The following is a 17639-nucleotide window of genomic DNA, read 5'->3' on the forward strand; positions in this document are numbered from 1 at the left end:
TGGAGCATAGTTAGAGCAAGTGGGTCCCTGGGGGCATTTCTCACCCCCAGATGCTCTCTCCCTTTCTCTCCCTCTCCTCTCCACTCCAATCCCCTGCTGTGCTTCCCAGCTGCCATGAGGTGAGAAGCTCTTCCCTACCACATCCTTTCCATCTTGATTTCCTACCTCACCATGAGCCCATTCCAATGCAGCCATCTGGCCGTGGACTGAAACCTCTGAAACTGAACCAAAATAAATCTCTCTCCCCGCCCACCTCGGGTATTTGTTACAGTGACAAAAAAGCTGTCCAACAGAACCTGTTGGAATCTATATTATTTTCATAAATGTCAAGAATTGCAAGGTTTGATCCAGGCAGTAATGGCTTCTCAAAGATGTCCACCTTCTAATTCCTGGAACCCACTGCAAAGAGGAGCAATGGCTGCAGTTGGAATTAAGGTGGCTAATCGGAATATGTTAAATAGGGTGACTCCTGCACTATCCAGTGGCTCAGTGTAATATCAGGGTCTTTAAAAGGAGAAAAAAAGAGGAACAAGATGGGGTCAGAGAGAAGCAACATGAGGACTCAACTTCTTTTCTGGCTCTGAAGACAAAGAAGGAGCCAGCAGCCAAGGAATGTGAGCAGCCTCTTAAGATGGAGAAGGCAGAACAACATATTCTCCTTTGAGGCTCAGAGAGAAATGCAGCATTGCTGTCACCCACATTCTGGTCCAGTGAGACCCACTTCAGACTTTTGAACTCCACAGCAGAAAGATAAAATTTGCATTGCTGGGAAAACTAGTTATCCATATACAGAAGAATGAAACTAGACCCTTACCTCTCACCCTGCACAAAAATCAACTCAATGGATCAAAGACCTGGAAATTAGAGCAGAAACTAGGTAACTCCTAGAAGAAAAATAGGGTAACACTCCATATATACCTAAAAAAAAAGCACATTCTATTCAAGGCACACAGAATTTTCATGACCCTGGGCTAGACCATGAGGCAAGACTTAACACATTTGAAAGAATTAAAAATCATAATGAGTTTAATTTTTTACTGAGGAGATTTTCAGACTCAAATGGAATTAAATTGGAATTTGGACATCTGTAAAATTTCTACTTAGAAATAAACTACCTATCTTTAAATATTCTTTGGATAGAAATCACAAGCAAAAATATAATTTTTTTTAACTGAAGGAAGGCAAGAACACAACATGGCAAAGTTTGTGGGATGCAACTTAATATACCTAGGGGGAAATTAAATTCTGTTTAAAATGCAAGGAGAAAATATCAATCTAAATTTTCACCTTAAGACATGAGAAAGAACACAGGAAAATCATAGGAAGACACAAAGAGATAATCAAAGTAAGAGTAGAGAGCCATGAAATGGAAAATGGGTAACTAACAGAAAACAAAAACAACAAAACAAAATGTTGTTGCTTTCAGAGTGATAGAATCAACCAGCGTCAAGCTAATGGAGAGAAAGAGACAAAGGTGAGGATTGCGGGGGGGGGGGGGGGGGCGACAGACAAAGACAGAGATGGTGAGTGGTGAAGAGAGGGAGAAAGAGGAAGGGAAACAGGGGAAGAGATAAATATTTAACCAGGCCTCTTTCTGGTTGCCACTAGATGAGCAGCCTTCCTCTGCCACTCCCTGCCGCCATGATGCTCTGCCCCACCACAGGTCCATAGCAATGGAGCCAATTGACCATGGACTCAATTCTCTAAAACCGTGAGCCAAAACCAAATCTTTCCTCCTTTTAAGCTGTTGGTGTCAGGTATTTTGGTCACAGAGAGGAAGATCTAACACAAAGACTCTGTAGGTTTTCATTGGGCTAATTTTCACAACTTCTGTTTAGGTTTGGAGTTTTTGAAGTACGAAGTGAGGGAAATTTTTAAAATTTACATTGTTCATGTAATCAAGCATTTGATATTCTCTTTAACAGTCTCTTCTATTGATTCACATGTAGAAATATGTGAAATAGCCCAAATGTTCAAAGTTAGGCAAATGGTTGAAATCTAGTTATTGCCGAGTCAGCCTGAACGACTGTCACTGTATTCCTAGTGCCTTGTATTTTTCCTGACACATGGTAGGTGCTCATTAAATGTTCTTTTTGTTTTGGTTTTGCTGAGATCTAACTTATGTGTAGAAATCACACAAAATCTGTGACTATCAATCATACAACTCAATTGATTTTTACACAGAAATTATAATTTAATTTTATTAATTTAATATACCCATATTAAATATAAATTTAACATACCCATATTAAATAATATTCCCATGTAACTCTAATTTATTTCAGTATTTAGAACATTTTCAGCATCCCAGAAAGCCTCTTATTCTCTCTCCTAGTTAATAGTACAGCTCCCCCAAAGTTTGGCCACTATTTTAATTTCTATAATCATAGATAAGTTTTATTAGTTTTATGGAAATGAGCTCATATAGTACATGTTTTTTGATATCTGGCTTTTTTCCTTGATAGTGTTGCATGTATCATGTGTGTTAACTTGTTTTGTGATATTGCATCATATGAATACTCTATGGTTTAAAAATCCATTTGAAGAGAATAAAATCATGACATTTGCAGGTAAATGGATGGTATTGGAGAAGATAATGTTAAGTGAAGTTAGCCAATCCCCCCAAAACAAATGCCAAATGTTTTCTCTGATATAAGGGGGCTGATTCATATGAAATAGGGAGAGGGAGCATGGGAGGAATAGACAAACTCTCTATAGGGCAGAGGGGTTGGAGGGGAAGGGAGGGAGCATGGGGTTAGAAATGATGGTGGAATGTGATGATCATTATTATCCAAAGTACACGTATGAAGACATGAATTGGTGTGAATATACTTTGTATAGAACCAGAGATATGAAAAATTGTGCTCTGTATGTGTAATAAGAATTGTAAAGTATTCCACTGTCATATATAAATAAAAGTAAATAAATAAATAATAAAAATCCGTTTGGTTATTGATGAACATTGGATTGTGTATGAGTAAAGCAGCTATGAAGACACGAAGACTCTTGTGTAATCCTTGGTGGAGAGACATGCTTTTTTCTCTGTTGGCTGTTTGTATGGGAGTAGAATTGTTGGATCAGAGAGTGGACATATTTTTAGCTTTGGCAGAAAAATATTCTTCTGCAGAATGATTGCTCTAATTTACCTTCCTTCTAGAAGTATGTTTCTGTTGCTCTGCATCTTTGCTAACACTTGGTATTGTTAATCCTTGTCATTTAGGCATTCTGGCAGGGATGGAATGGTTTCAACATTAAACCTTAAATGACTAAATTAAAACCATATGCCTACAAAATGGAGTATTACATAGCTATAAACAAATATTTTCAAAGAAGATTTAGTATTCTGGGACATACTTGTGATATGTAAAGATGAAAACTAATATATAAACTGTACATTTTTATTTTAATATATGCATATTAATAACGAGGACTTGAAGTAATTCACCAAGATATTGAGGACTAGAAGTAATCCACTGAATCACTTTTTCCGTTCACACTTTCATGTAATCATGAAATGATCTACAATGGATGAATATCAACTTTGAAAGCAGGAAAAAACATTAGTCATTTAAAAAAAAAAGTCTTTGGGAAATTCAACCTTCTATGTTCTCTTCTGGGCCTGTCTTTCGTCTGTACAATGGGCCTATGTCACAACCAACAAGGAGAAGTGATGGCTTTTAAAATGTACTACTTCCTGCACTGTGGAGGAGGTAGTGGCCTCAGGGAGAGTTAGGGATGAGGGTGAGAAAGTGAAGGGAACTTCCGGAGAAGAGGCTGGGGCACTCTGTCAGGTTCCTGTTGGCACAGGGAAGGGGGCTCTGGAGTGAGGGTGTGGTGGGAAATGGGAACAGAAGAGTGGACATCCCAGGACCTCGAGGGGATTCCAGAGGACATTGAGAGGTCGCCTAGTTGTGTGTGGTTTCTTGAGGTCTCAGGGTGGGGACAGAGAGTGGGCAGGGGGCCAGAGCCCCTGAGTATTAGTCCCTTGAGTATCCCGAGCTAGATCTCCTCTAGTGACTTGGACCCAAGGTGGCTGGTTGCCTGCTTCCTTCCTGCCTTCTTTCTCACTTGGTTTCCATCAGTGTCACCGTCCTTCTCTGTACTCCTGTTATTGAAGTGGCTTCGCTTTCAGTCATCTGCAAAAAAATGAGGCAGTTGTTCCAATTCACACATGTTCAGGTTCAATCCAGACCATGGGACGCCCAGGTAAGTACTACGAAGCACAACGTTTAGAAATGAGAGCTCTGGGGGTGTCGCTGTTGGAGTCAGGGTTGAGAACCAGTGGTGTAGCCTTGCCTTGTGCTTTTTGTTTTCAAACCTGTGCCTTTTTATCGCTTTCTAACTCGAGCTTATCCCAGGCCTTCCCAACATTATTCGCCGAGCAGTTTGACACTTGACATTTTTGTCCTTGACTTATCTATCCAAACTCCCATTTTCCTTTTAAAAATTGAGAACAATGTACTCTGCCTTGAAGCCACGGTCTTGGTCTCTCTAGATGCCTTCTTTTTATCATCAGGATAACTTGGGAATATATAGTCAAGACATTTATTTTTGAAAGATGTGAACAGAGGGGCATCTTCAAATTTTCTGATCTTTTTGTAAGCTATTATCATAGACACATAGATTGATGCCTAAATTCTCCTTTGTATCATTAGAGACACTTTTTTTGACTGGAAGTTGGAAAAAAAAATCATATATTATTAGATTATCTATCAAGAAGTCCAGAGCCCTGGGGCTTCCTCCTGGGCAAAATAAGCAGCAGTCCCCAGGGGCCAGGTCTTCTATCTTCCTATCCTGCAACTTAATGCTGGGGTCGGGGCGGGCTCTGCTCCCAGGCCAGCGCCCCTCCCAGGCCAGCGCAAGGTGGCTACAGCAGTTTCAATCATCACATCCAAAGAAAACCTCACCAGGAGCAAAAAGAAAAAGTCTCTTGCAAGGTCTCCTAGGGAGTGAAGGAGCTTTCCCCCAGAAACTCCATCAGCAGAGTTCCCCTCAAGTCCCACTGCTAGGTGTGTGCGTGTGTGTGTGTGTGTGTGTGTGTGTAGCGGTGGGGGGGGGTCCTTCCCAGTGCTAAACCAAACACAACAAAGGGAAGTGGTTTCACCCCTGGAGGTGGGATAAGGTCTTACTCCCCTGAGACAAGTGGGGGAAGGGTTAATAGACCCCTCCCCTCCAGAAAATCAGAACTTAGCCCACTAGGAAGAAATGGGCAGGCTGAAGAAGCAAACGCAATTGGAGGAGCATCCCATCTTTTTAAAAAATATTTTTTAGTTATAGATGGATGCAATATCTTTATTTTATTTTTATGTGGAGCTGAGGGTTGAACCCAGTGCCTCACATGTGCGAGGCAGGTGCTCTGTCCCTGAGCCACAACCCCAGCCCCAAGCATCTTTTTTTATTCGATTAAGCGTCACCCAAATCTGAGGGTACTACCATGTTTCTCTGGAGGTTTCTAACATTTCCACTAGGATCACTTTCTGCTGGGTCAAAATGAATAGCAGTTTTGACACTTCTCTCACCCCCACGGGAGGGCATTATCAGCAGGAAGAGTTAATCAGACCCTTGGCAAGTAAGGTCAAGTAAGATTTGTCATCCATCTGCAGCATCGCCACAGTATCCTGCCTCAGTGTCCTCTGTAGGGAGACAAACATTGACAGCTACTGTCTAGTGAAGAAATATATAGTGTAGCCCATGATCACCATCCTGTGTTCATCATCACGCAGACACTCCTCACTTCCCTCCCAGGAGGACCAAGTTAATGTCTTGTTGACGTACGGTGCTGTTTCTCCTTGCTTATTCCTCTTCCTTTTGAGCAATGCAGATGTGCAATCCCACCTCAAGTTACCTGCCAGTCGGATTTGTGTCTTCTTGGTAGCACATCCAGTTCTACTAACTGTCCAGGCTTTACGCCCTGGTTAGCGCTCAGCTGAGGTCATGTCTATTTAGTGGATTGCTGGATTCTAACATAGACACTTATTTTTTACATTTTCCCCCCATTCTTTGAATACAGAATCATCCACATTATTTTTCTCTGATCTTTTTATAAGCGACTTTCATAAAGCTTTGAGAACATGTTGATGCCCAGTACTTGATTTTCAACTTGTATTTTGACAGGTTTGTCACATTAAGTTCTTAGGCAAAGTGGTGCTCTAAACATTTAAGAATAATCCTTACACCACACTGACAAGAGGTATTATTTTAAACGTTACATATGAAAAAACTGAAGCTCAAATCTTAAGTAACTTGTTCAAAGTCAACTGGCTCAAAGGCAGGCCTGACTCTAAAGCTCAGCTATTCTTGTGGTATTATCTGAGGACTGAATAATATGTTGAATTGTAGATAATTATCAGATCTCAAAAAATGCTTCTGAGAAGCAGTGAGGGCGAATGGCACACTAATTAGTGGAACACAGTTAAGTGATGTCCCCAGGGAAAACCATGTGATAAAGGGAATGTGAGGGGAGCCAGGCTCAGGAATGCAGAGGAAAAACAGCCATCTTGTCTAGTTTATCTGGGAACTCTTGCCTGAGAATTAAAAAAAAAAATTATATTCCTGTATGTAATGTCTGACTGACTGCCTGAACCCGAGTTCCCAGGTCTGCTGATGGTTCATTCCACCCTTCCCCTCTGAATCCCGTGACTTCCCTGCAGGTTTACAGCAGTTTCTTCCAGACTTCCCCAGCCAAATAAGCTTTGAGAAAGAAATGTTTGTAGACAACAAAACCCAGACATTGCATGCTTGAATTTTACATTAGAAAACCAGTTAGAGCCTCACGGAACCATTTTTTGGAAATGTGTGTTTGCGTATTTACTCAATTCCTTTTTCATTGGTTGATTCATAGAAAAGAGTGTGACATTCCACTTTCCCAAATGTTGATTTATTATGTCTACTTTGTATTTCTTGAAAGCTGTCATTTTTAAAAAAGTGGCAGATTATTTAAAAAATAGCTTAAGGGACATTTAACATCACTGTCAAAGACCACAAAGTTTGATATCAAAGTATTAGATGTTTCTCAATTTTATCTACAAACTCTTTCAGAAGCTCTTTTTATGTATAAAAGAGCTGCATATGTGTGACAGCCTTCTGAGGAAAGTGGGCTGGGGACCTGGTACACAAGGAGTCACAGCCAATCACAGGCTGCCCAAGAGTAAGAATGTCGCGTCACCCCAGCCACGGAAATGGTACCAGGAACCACCAGCAGTCTGTGGTCTTGTTTCAACTGCATTATAAATTACATGTCTCCTCTCAAGCCCTCACCCCTCCGATCCCATCCAATCTAACATGTGACTATATTACCAAGTGACAGTGGAAAAAAGGTGGAATGCCTGTAACAGTCACTGAGGATGGTATGACACATTAAATTTTGGTGGGCCACTTCTCTTTGATTTTTGGTTAAGCAGAACAGAGTGAACATTGGCACCATGTTGAATTTTACTGAAGAATGTCATAAAAGAGTAGTGTGATAAAGAACAGGAAAATACACCAAAATTTTGACTTGAAGTCATTTTAAAGAAGAGAAATATTCTACAACAGATAAAGAAAATTTTAATTTCTTTTCACATTAACATTGCTTACCACAATCAGTTAACAGAAATTACTGTAACATTGGTCAAGATGACTTCATAAAACTAAAGATGTTTGTTATGAGAAAACCTCAATGTGAATGATGATGTTAGATACTATATTTTTCATGATAAGATACAACTTATTTTGAAAAGAAAGCAAATATTTCAGATCAGGGAGACATGCTGAGGTTTTAATAAAAGAAACGCATTGCTTTGTCCAGAATACTTAAGTCTAGGACACTTCAGGTAAGAGATGAGTCAGATGCCAAGCGCTGGGCAGTGGCACAGGCCTGCAGTTCAGGCTTTATTTCCATGACTGGGTCTATGCAGCTCTCACCTTCAGGTTAAGTGAGGGGCTATTTTTGGCAGAGGATCTTCAATAGTAGCCTTGGATATGGATCAATTATATTTTAACCATCAGGCAGTCCAAGGAATTGTTTTTAAACGATAGTTGAGTATTTTCATGTATATACTATTAAGGCATCTAAATTTTTGGTGTTTTCAGTATACAATTTTACTGCTACTTTTTATTCTTTTTCCATTTTGTACAACTATAATATTAGATATTAAGTGACACAATTCTTTCTCTACTAATGAATGATTTTATCCCACTTAGGAAACTCTAAATTGAAGTCTTGCAAAAGGGAAAAATATATTATGTGGAAACACACAAAAAACTATATTGAAAACAAACAGAGAATTTTTTAACCACCAGAAAAATGTAATCATGATTAACTGATAGTCTTTAAAACTTTGGAAAAATAGGAGTAATTAGAATCAAAATAAGTCCTAAAAATAATTACCAGTAGTTTGTTTTCCAAAAGAAAAATAGAGCCATAAATGGTTAATTGCCCAATTAAGAAACTACCAGATTCTTCTTCAGTCAACACTAACAGGATTCACATTTGAGCAAGTCAACAAAGCATATAAATATTTAACATCTCTTGAATATAACATTTTAGTATAACAGAGACTACATAATTCTATCCACTGTTGTGACTGTGCACAAATTAACCAGGTTAAATATCAAAGATACATTGGGATTACTCCCAAACCAACAACAAAATATTAATTGAAATGAATTTTAAAAGATTCAGAAATAGAAGTAGAAAACAATTTTAACATGGATGAGACAGTGCTTAAACAATTATTGACCTAATCAACACCTTTAAAATTACCACCAAAATGTACTACAATATATTTTTTTTAATTTAGTTTACAGAAGGAATCTATAAGTACAGGTTGCAGAAAGAAAATGTTTAGTGCTATTTACATTCATTTTAAAACTCTGCTCTATACAAATTTAATTCTGATCAGTAGGAACAATATTTTTGTAGATCTACTGCATATAAAGCCTTTTCATCAAAGCATTAACAACGAACAAACAACCTGATTGCATTTAAACAAAGCTGAACATCTGAAACAATTTACACTTAATGTCTGTAAGGGCTGTGAACACTTACTGAGTATAGAACATAATGTCAGCCTGCAACTTCATTTTTAAAAAGGCTAAAGTTATTTATATGGAATCTTGTTCTATATACTACACGCCAATCTATATTGAAGTTCTATATTTAGCTATTTTATAAGTCTTTTATTAAATATATTCTACACATATTTGTAATTTCATCCAGGAAGAATTTCTTCCCAGTGAAAAAAATATAAAATCTTTAATATTTTTTTACAGATTTAGGTGAAACTAGCTCATGCTTTAGTGCTGTGCATTGATTTTTTTAGCATATCAATCTTTAAATTATTGGTATAAAACAAGAGAGTGGCATCCTTAATTATATATGCCTTAAAAATCAGCTTTTGATTTTAATATAATTGCAAGCACTAACACCAAATGCAAACTGTATAAAGAAACAAAATTAGTACTATGAAGATTTTTTTTTAATTTTAAGAATTCATCTGAAATCTCTAATGAGTAAGTATGATGCTGAACATGATTAGGGATGAGCAATAATTATGGAAAATTTCATTTTTCTGATATTCAAATACATAAAATTGATCAGTCAATGAGGTTTTCTAATATTTCTGCTCGCTAATGAAAGCCTCTGAGCGCCTGGCATACCTCCCACTTTAAGGCTAGGAGACGCACTCTCACCCCTCATGTGCTGTCTGAACAAGCACTCAGTGACTAGGACTCAAGAGTGCATGTATTAAAGGAAAAAAAATAGTTTCATCAGCCCTCTACTGAGTGCTTTAAACAACAGGCACATTTTGTTTTTGTTTTTTTCATTTGTTGCAGTGAAAATAGTCACACTCAGTTTAATATTCTGTGCCAGTACAGCCACCATGGCTGACTTTGGTAGAATTCACCCAACATTTTAGTTTCTTTTCCATTTTTTTCCTCTTAAGTTGGCTCTGTAATTAACTTGATTGATTGCTGAGAATCTTCCAGTGTGGAATTGTCTACATGAGTATTTCTAGGTACAATAAACTGTTATAAATTCTGATGATGAGGAAAATAATGTCAATCTTTTTTAGTGCAAATTGTATTTGGAACACTTGATTTGTTAGTTCTGATGATGAAAATTTTTGTGGCAGCAAAATGGTTCTGCTATGAAAGATAACTTGTTAGCTTTTCCCCTGGAGATTGACTGCATTTGAAAACCAATACAATTTAAAACTGCTCAACATAAACAAAAATATAAGAAAGAAAAAATCATAGAGAAAAATGTTCTTGTTTTGTTTTACTTTCATGAGAAAAGATGACAGTGTTCATGTGATAATTCAGTTCCATGGATTTGCAGGCAGACTGTTCCTAAAGGTCTCTGAAGCTATGTTGGGTCTCCTCTGTCCCAGCAGCATGAAAGACAAAGACTGTGTCACACCACACTAGGCAGACAGTGTTTACAGGATTACACAACAATTACTCTCTCCAGTCTTTTCACGATTCCTCTGACCTAGGGAAAAGGAAGAAACAGCTGGTTTATAAGAGCCGCTAGAGCTGCAGGGAGGAAAGAGATGGCACCTAAGTATAAGAAACACATTTTTTTTTAAAGTTTGCATCTTTTTTTACATTAAAAGGCTATAAAAAAGTTTCTTTAATTTTAGCACACTTCAAAAATGTCTGGTTATTTGCTTGACAATCTATTCATAAACTATAAACACTTCCTTTCCTCTGGAATTCCAAGAAAAACCCAGCCATTTTTGAATGCCTGTCTTTGTGGCTAAAGTGAGATGTTCCTTCAGTGCTAGGCTTACCTTGAGAGTTGGGCTCTGGTAATGTTTCTCTGGCCACCAAATGCATCACTGTTGTTTTGCCAAAAGGAAGTTTTAATGCTACATAAAAAGTAGAAGACAATTTATTAAACATACATCGGAAGGAAGGGGATAAAAGAAAATACACAATTGGTTAATATCAGTGATCACCTCTAGAGAAAACAATAAAAAGAAATATAAAATTTATTTTAAACATACTTTTTCCTAGATTAGAAAAATGTTCAGATAAAGAGATGTGCTTCTGGGCTGGGGTTGTGGCTCAGTGGTGGGTCACTTGACTAGCATGTGTAAGGCACTGGGTTTGATCTTCAGCACCACATAAAAATAAATAAAATAAAGGTATTGTGTCCATCTACAACTTAAAAAATTATTTTAAAAAAGAGATATATGTTTTTAAATCTAATAATGTTTCAGTTGTCTAGTAAAATTACTACACCGAATAGACTCACGACAAAAAAATGACAAACTTACTTTTAGACATTTATTCTCAACCTTGTACTCTTTACTTAGAAAATAATCTTTAAAAGGTCAAATTCACTCAGTATTATTAATAATCATTGTTTTCTAATTAAGCCTTTAAAAGGTATTTTTCACTCATAATAAAAATTGTAATATAAAATATTTCAGACACAGAATAATCCACACACCTATATACTGATGAACCTAATGGAGCAAATACAAACATCAAGCTTTCATGGTAAATCACTTTATTATTCTATATATAAAATCAGAAGCAGCCAGTATATCTAACTTCTAGCTGACGCTGGCCTTGAACTTGTGATTCTCCTGCTTCAGACTCCTGAATTGCTGGGATTATAGTCAAGTGCCATTGCATAGGCTAGGCTGGGCTCAGTGGTATGCTGCTGTAGAATTTTAAAAATCCCAGTTGTCTTCAATACTAAGTACTAATCCATAGAAGCAAGGTGAATTTCCAAAGTGCTCCTGAGTAACTCACCCTTAGAAGCTATAAATTTAATTGGTAGGTATTATTATTTTTCTTCTCCATACATGAATTTTAGCCAGAAACACTGGACATTAACACAATAGTAAAGGTGAAGGAAGAGGAATAGAATTAAAAACGCTTTCTCCTTTCTTCACTGTAGATGCTTGGCTTCCCACTATGACTGGACAATAACCAGAACAAAGGTTTTCAACCTTTAGCCTACATAAAAATCAATGGGGAGTAAAACTGGGAGATGGCGGAGGGTGGTGCAAGCAGAAATATGCAAAATGAGTATCCCTGAGGACCAGAGGCATAGCTCAGTAATAGAGCACTTGCCTAGTGTGCACAAGCCTCTGGGTGCCATTCCTAGCAACACACACACGCACACGCACATATCATAAACAGATGAAAATGTTTTGAAAAATAATCCCCAAGGTGATTCTTATGTCCACTGTCTCAGAACTGCCCTTGGAGAAACACTGAGCCAGAATTCATTGACCACCAAAGATTTGACTGGTCACCACCATCTTCTTCATCCTTTAATTAGTAAGGCTGTCACCACATCTTTCTTTTAGTGACCTGAAATTCCATGTAATTTTAAGGCTACACCTCAAAAAAGAGGATTCAGCAAGCCTGTGATTCCAGCTGTTCAGCAGACTGAGGCAGAAAGTTCATCAGTTGGAGGCCAGCCTGAGTAACTTAGAAAGACTCTATCTCAAATACATAAATACAGAGGACAGGGCTGGGTCTATGGCTCAGTGGTAGAGCATTTGCCCAGCATGTGTGAGGCTCAGGTTCAATCCTTAGCGCCACATAAAAATAAACAAATATAGGCATTCTGTCCATACACAACTACAAAAAATAAATAAATAAAGAGACAGGGGATGTAGCACAGTGGTAGAGCACCCTAGATTCATTTCTCAGTATAGGGCTAAGGAAGGGGGCAGGCAGAAAGGATATAGGGATATGTTTTAAGAGACTTATAATCAAAAATTTAAGCTTGACATTTATTGAGCCACGAAATTTCAAGAATGGCAGAAAAACTGGGCTCAGTGGTACGCTGCTGTAGTCCCAGCTACTTGGGAGGCTAAGACAGGAGGACTATTGGCGCCCAGAGAAGGAGGTAGGCCTAAGCAACATAGCAAGACCCAAAAGAAAAATAAATTTGCTGAGAATGCCTAGGTCTCCTATTGAATCACCTACATAACTGAACCCCACCCTGGGCAGTAGCCCCACTATTTTATATTCATTTCACTGCTTGAATATCACCTATAAGGAAGCATCTCAGTTCTTGCAAGGTGGCTCATTCTTTCATGAGCTCAATGTATTCAAACATTTTCCCTTATATCTAATTTAAAAAAATAGGGGCTGGAGTTGTGGCTCCATGGTAGCACGCTTGCCTAGTATGCGTGAGATACTGAGTTCGATTCTCAGAACCACATACAAATAAATAAAATAAAGGTTCATCAACAACATATATATATATATAAATAAAATGCTTGCCTTTGATTTGCAGTTACTGGTTATACACTTCCAATCAAAGGGCTACAAAGAACAAGTCTAGGGCCATATAAAACAGACCTAAGACTTCTTCCATACTAGCCATTTAAATATTTGAAAAACCTGCTATTGCCCTGTATGCTGTTCTCCTTTATTGCGGACATCCAAGAATATAAAGGGGGACAAAAAAGAAAAACTGAAACCAAAAAGGCAAACAGCTGAATGGCATTTTAAAATTCTGGTCAAACACCGAGTTGCACAGGTCTGGCTATGCTCCTACACACTGTCTAAATCACTAAGACCAGAGATGGCTTATTTTGCTTCTGAAAAGATTAAAAACAACACAGAATGACAATAATAAAAATATGAGTCAACCTGTTAATTATTCTAAAATAAATTCCAAAAAACTATAGGTAAAAATTTACAATAAAAAATTTGCGATTAAATGGGAATAAGTCAATAATTTTGATCTGAACACAAATTCTATGATCTTTAATATAACACTGGATCATTTGGTCACTGCAGAAAAATAATTAAGAAATGGGAGTTGATGGGAAACCGCACATATAGATCAATACTCAGAGGAGATGGAGAATCTCAAAATTAACTCATATAGTTAAAAGCTTAAATTTCAACCAACATTTACCAATTTACATAACATCTTGTTTAATTAATATAACATCTTGTTTGAGCCATACAGAATTAAAATAAAAAAGACTAAAAATGGCTCCATTCTTAATGAATGTACAATACATCCAACGCACTCCTAGTCAATCTTTACATGAAGGCTGGTTTATCTAATTATATAAAAACTGTAAAAAGAGCTGCAAACAAAAACAGCTTTAGTTTTAAATAACAGCTATTTCTTGGAGGCCACAGCATATTTTTAGGCCAGTTATAACACCAAAACTGAGTTATATGAAAGATTATATACAATGTACCAACTTGACACTGTCTAAAGCGTTGCATGCATCTGCTTTAGTCCTTATAACACACAACTTTTACAGCAGATTGTATCTGTCCTATGTACTGGAGCACCTTAAAAGGAGATTTTATCTTTCATCCCAGAATTCCCAAGATTTTATTACTGTCTTGACACATAAGAAGAGTTCAATAAACTTTGCTAAATAAGTGAATAAAACTGTTCTACCTTTAAGGAAAAATACATTAAATACTTCACTGTTAGATTTAAGGGAAAAAAAAATCTGACAATAATGAAAAAGATATATTTATATTTTGTCTGCCTACAAATTTCCAATTATCTGAATATATCTGAAATTCTATACTAAAAATAAAACAAACAGATACATGAGGTGGGATGGAAAGGGAGAGAAAAGGGAAATTGCATGGTAATGGAGGGAGACCCTCATTGTTATACAAAATTACATATAAGAGGCTGTGAGGGGAATGGGAAAATAAACAAGGAGAGATATGAATTACAGTGGATGGGGTAGAGAGAGAAGATGGGAGGAGAGGGAGGGGGGATGGTAGAGGATAGGAAAGGTAGCAGAATACAACAGTTACTAATAGGGCATTATGTAAAAATGTGGATGTGTAACCGATGTGATTCTGCAAGCTGTATTTGGGGTAAAATTGGGAGTTCATAACCAACTTGAATCTAATGTATGAAATATGATATGTCAAGAGCTTTATAATGTTTTGAACAACCAATAAAAAAAAATTAAAAAAAAAACAAACAAACAAACAAACCCTATTTATGATAGAAAATGCACCCCATAAGGGGGCACTATTGAGCTACCATTTTCCTAATCACACATAAAGAACAATTAATAGCTAATTATTAAAGTGTCTACTACATGTCAAGCACCATTTTAAGGTGTTTGAATATATACACTAACACCCCTCCTAACCTATGAAATTGGCACTATTGAATTCCCTATTACTGATGAAGTTACTGGGACACAGATCTTAGTTGTCATTTATTCATGGTTATACAGAGAAATCAGGGTACAATGTGGACAGTTTGGTTCCAAAATCTGTTCTTTTAACTACTATATTAGTCTCATGGCTGTCATTTACTTTTATTCTCATATGATCACAACGATGATCAGGTGCAGTCAAATTAAGAACGCTTCATTATATTTGAAAACCAATTATCAGACTTTTTTTCGTTTGTCCAATTTTAACTTTAAAAATTACATCTAAATTACATTATCCAGAAGTACAATAAAATTACATCTATTATGTAACAGTATAAACTTCTAACTATACTGGGATAGAGTTTATTTTATAAAGTAGAGCTAAAACTAATTTAACAGAATGCAAAGCGTAAAGGAGTAGGCATACTGAAAACAGAATTCAGAGTTGAATTTGTAACGTTTTTTAGTAAAATCCAAGACTTAAGCATTTAAAACAAATGAACAATGCTACCATGAGACAGACATGAAGTCTCATTACAAAGGTGACTATTACCTCCTAAGGTGACATTTCCATGTAGAAATCGTCCTTGGTAAATAAGTCGTAGAATATTTGGACTGCTGACCTGTTCTTCTTCCCAGTCTGAAAAGAATGCAAGGCAAAGGTTAAGTGCATTTCAACACATACCTGAGGTGCTGCTACTGCGTTGTTTTAAAAATTCAGATTCAAGTCAGTTGGAGTATATCAAAGAAGACACTTGGAGCTTCCAAATAATTGAAATAGATACTATTCATGCATTTGCTGCAGCCTTTATTCTTTCTGACTCTTCCCATTAAATAGCAAGATATGCAAGAGTATATAGTTTTTGCTTTTTAAAGAATACTAAAGTATGTCAAATTGTAGACCTGAAGTTTTAACAATTAAAAAAAAAACAGCTTGAAAAAAATCTAATCCCTGCGTAGAGGTATATCATTTGAAAATTAATTTCAATTACCAGTAAATAACAGGCAATATTATAATGTTGCAATATCTGTATCTGTTAAAAAATATATATTCAAGGCTTGAAACAACCCACTTAAAAAAGACTTGTTAAAGAACTTAAGATAGTAAATAATGGACACATATTATTTATCATCTTTTTGAGGCCAACAGGCAAAAATTATTAATGACACAACTTTAGCTTACCTTTTCCATGATAAATACTTAGAACAAACTCCCCAAATAATATGTATAGAAGATACTATATAAATAGGAAAGTACACAAAGAAAATCAATAGCAAACTGGTAACAATTTATAAAATGGGTGACAGAATATTTAATTTTAGCCTATAACTTATGTTAATAGTAAAATATGGAATATCAGTTCATGAAAATAATGGTTTAAAGACACTGGTATTGTGGCAGGTATGGTGTTACTAATTTTTATTGAGTTGTAGATGAACAATTTAAGCTCTAGTTTTGATAACAATTTAAGAATTCCTTTTTCATCTTTGTCAGCAATTCTAGTATGATGTGTTTGTTTCCTATGGAAGTTCCTGTGGTCAGGAGATAACTGTTGACTCAAAAATAATTTAAATACTCCAAAAACAGGAGATAAGGTAAACATAGACTTTCCCTTTTGACTTTTTGAAAAAGTTTTCAAAATGATTACTATGAATGTGAGAAAAATCACTGCCTCAAAGTGACTCAGGCATAGCAGAAATCAGCAGAGGAGAAATGAATCTGTCATTTCCTGTACCCCTGCCTCCTGCCTTTTCTCCCTTCCTCTGGTAACAGCCTTTGCTGCCTTCTGACTCCACTGATTCTAGGGACCTCCTTTTCTAGAAGACAGATCAAATAAGCTGCATTAATATGACTCTGAATTTATCACTTCTAAAATCATTCTTTTATAGAATATTTCTGGTCAAGATTTAAGTGTTCCATAGATAAGAAGGCAAATGACAGGACCTGTCTAAATCACAAGGGGAAGGAGGGAAGGCTGGTATTCTAAAAATCTTTTAAAAACTTTTTTAAAATGCAAAAAATTAAAGCCACATGGTTCATTATCTTATACAGAGTCTCATCACTTCCATGTATTTAATAAGGTATTTCCCCTTCCCTCTCCAAGGATCTAACATTTAAAGAGACCTAAAAACAAACTGGAATTTCAGATTTCAGGTATTACTAACCTAACACGTCTGTTTTACTTATTAGCAATATTTCCACAAAATTGCATAGAGTATACCAAAGAAAACTAATTCCTTCTAGAAGTATATGGAACACAAATTATTTTCTATTGATCTGATATTTATCATACCTTGGTTATGGGCATCAAATATTTGTATTTACTAAATTTAAAGATATTACATAATATATACATACTTAAAATTTTAATTTAAGTATTTTATATGAAATAAAATAATTTTTTCTTCATACTGCCTAGCAGTATGAAGCCCATGCAACTAAGTAGCATTCAATTGATACAATCAATTTTTAATATTGGTAGATAGTTTGTTCATTTCGGATATGATTTAATAGCAAAGACC

The 17639-nt window shown here is 36.4% G+C and overlaps 1 protein-coding gene across 1 annotated transcript in view; it reads right to left on the bottom strand.

Annotated features, from left to right (window-relative positions):
- Positions 1 to 7522: 7522 nt before the first annotated feature.
- Positions 7523 to 17639, bottom strand: part of Ubl3 (ubiquitin like 3) — a 63066-nt gene continuing 52949 nt past the window's right edge. The window contains exons 3-5 of the mRNA XM_046454185.2: positions 15670 to 15756; positions 10776 to 10853; positions 7523 to 10474 (exon numbers count right to left, since the gene is read on the bottom strand). Coding sequence (XP_046310141.1) covers positions 10422 to 10474; positions 10776 to 10853; positions 15670 to 15756 — 218 coding nt within the window. The 3' untranslated portion in view covers positions 7523 to 10421. The remainder of the gene's footprint in view (positions 10475 to 10775; positions 10854 to 15669; positions 15757 to 17639) is intronic.

The sequence above is a fragment of the Marmota monax genome, unplaced genomic scaffold (genome assembly GCF_021218885.2).
Source record: "Marmota monax isolate L192 unplaced genomic scaffold, Marmota_monax_Labrador192_F-V1.1 WCK01_AAM20220418_F8-fsc00011, whole genome shotgun sequence".
NCBI classification, from domain to species: domain Eukaryota; kingdom Metazoa; phylum Chordata; class Mammalia; order Rodentia; family Sciuridae; genus Marmota; species Marmota monax.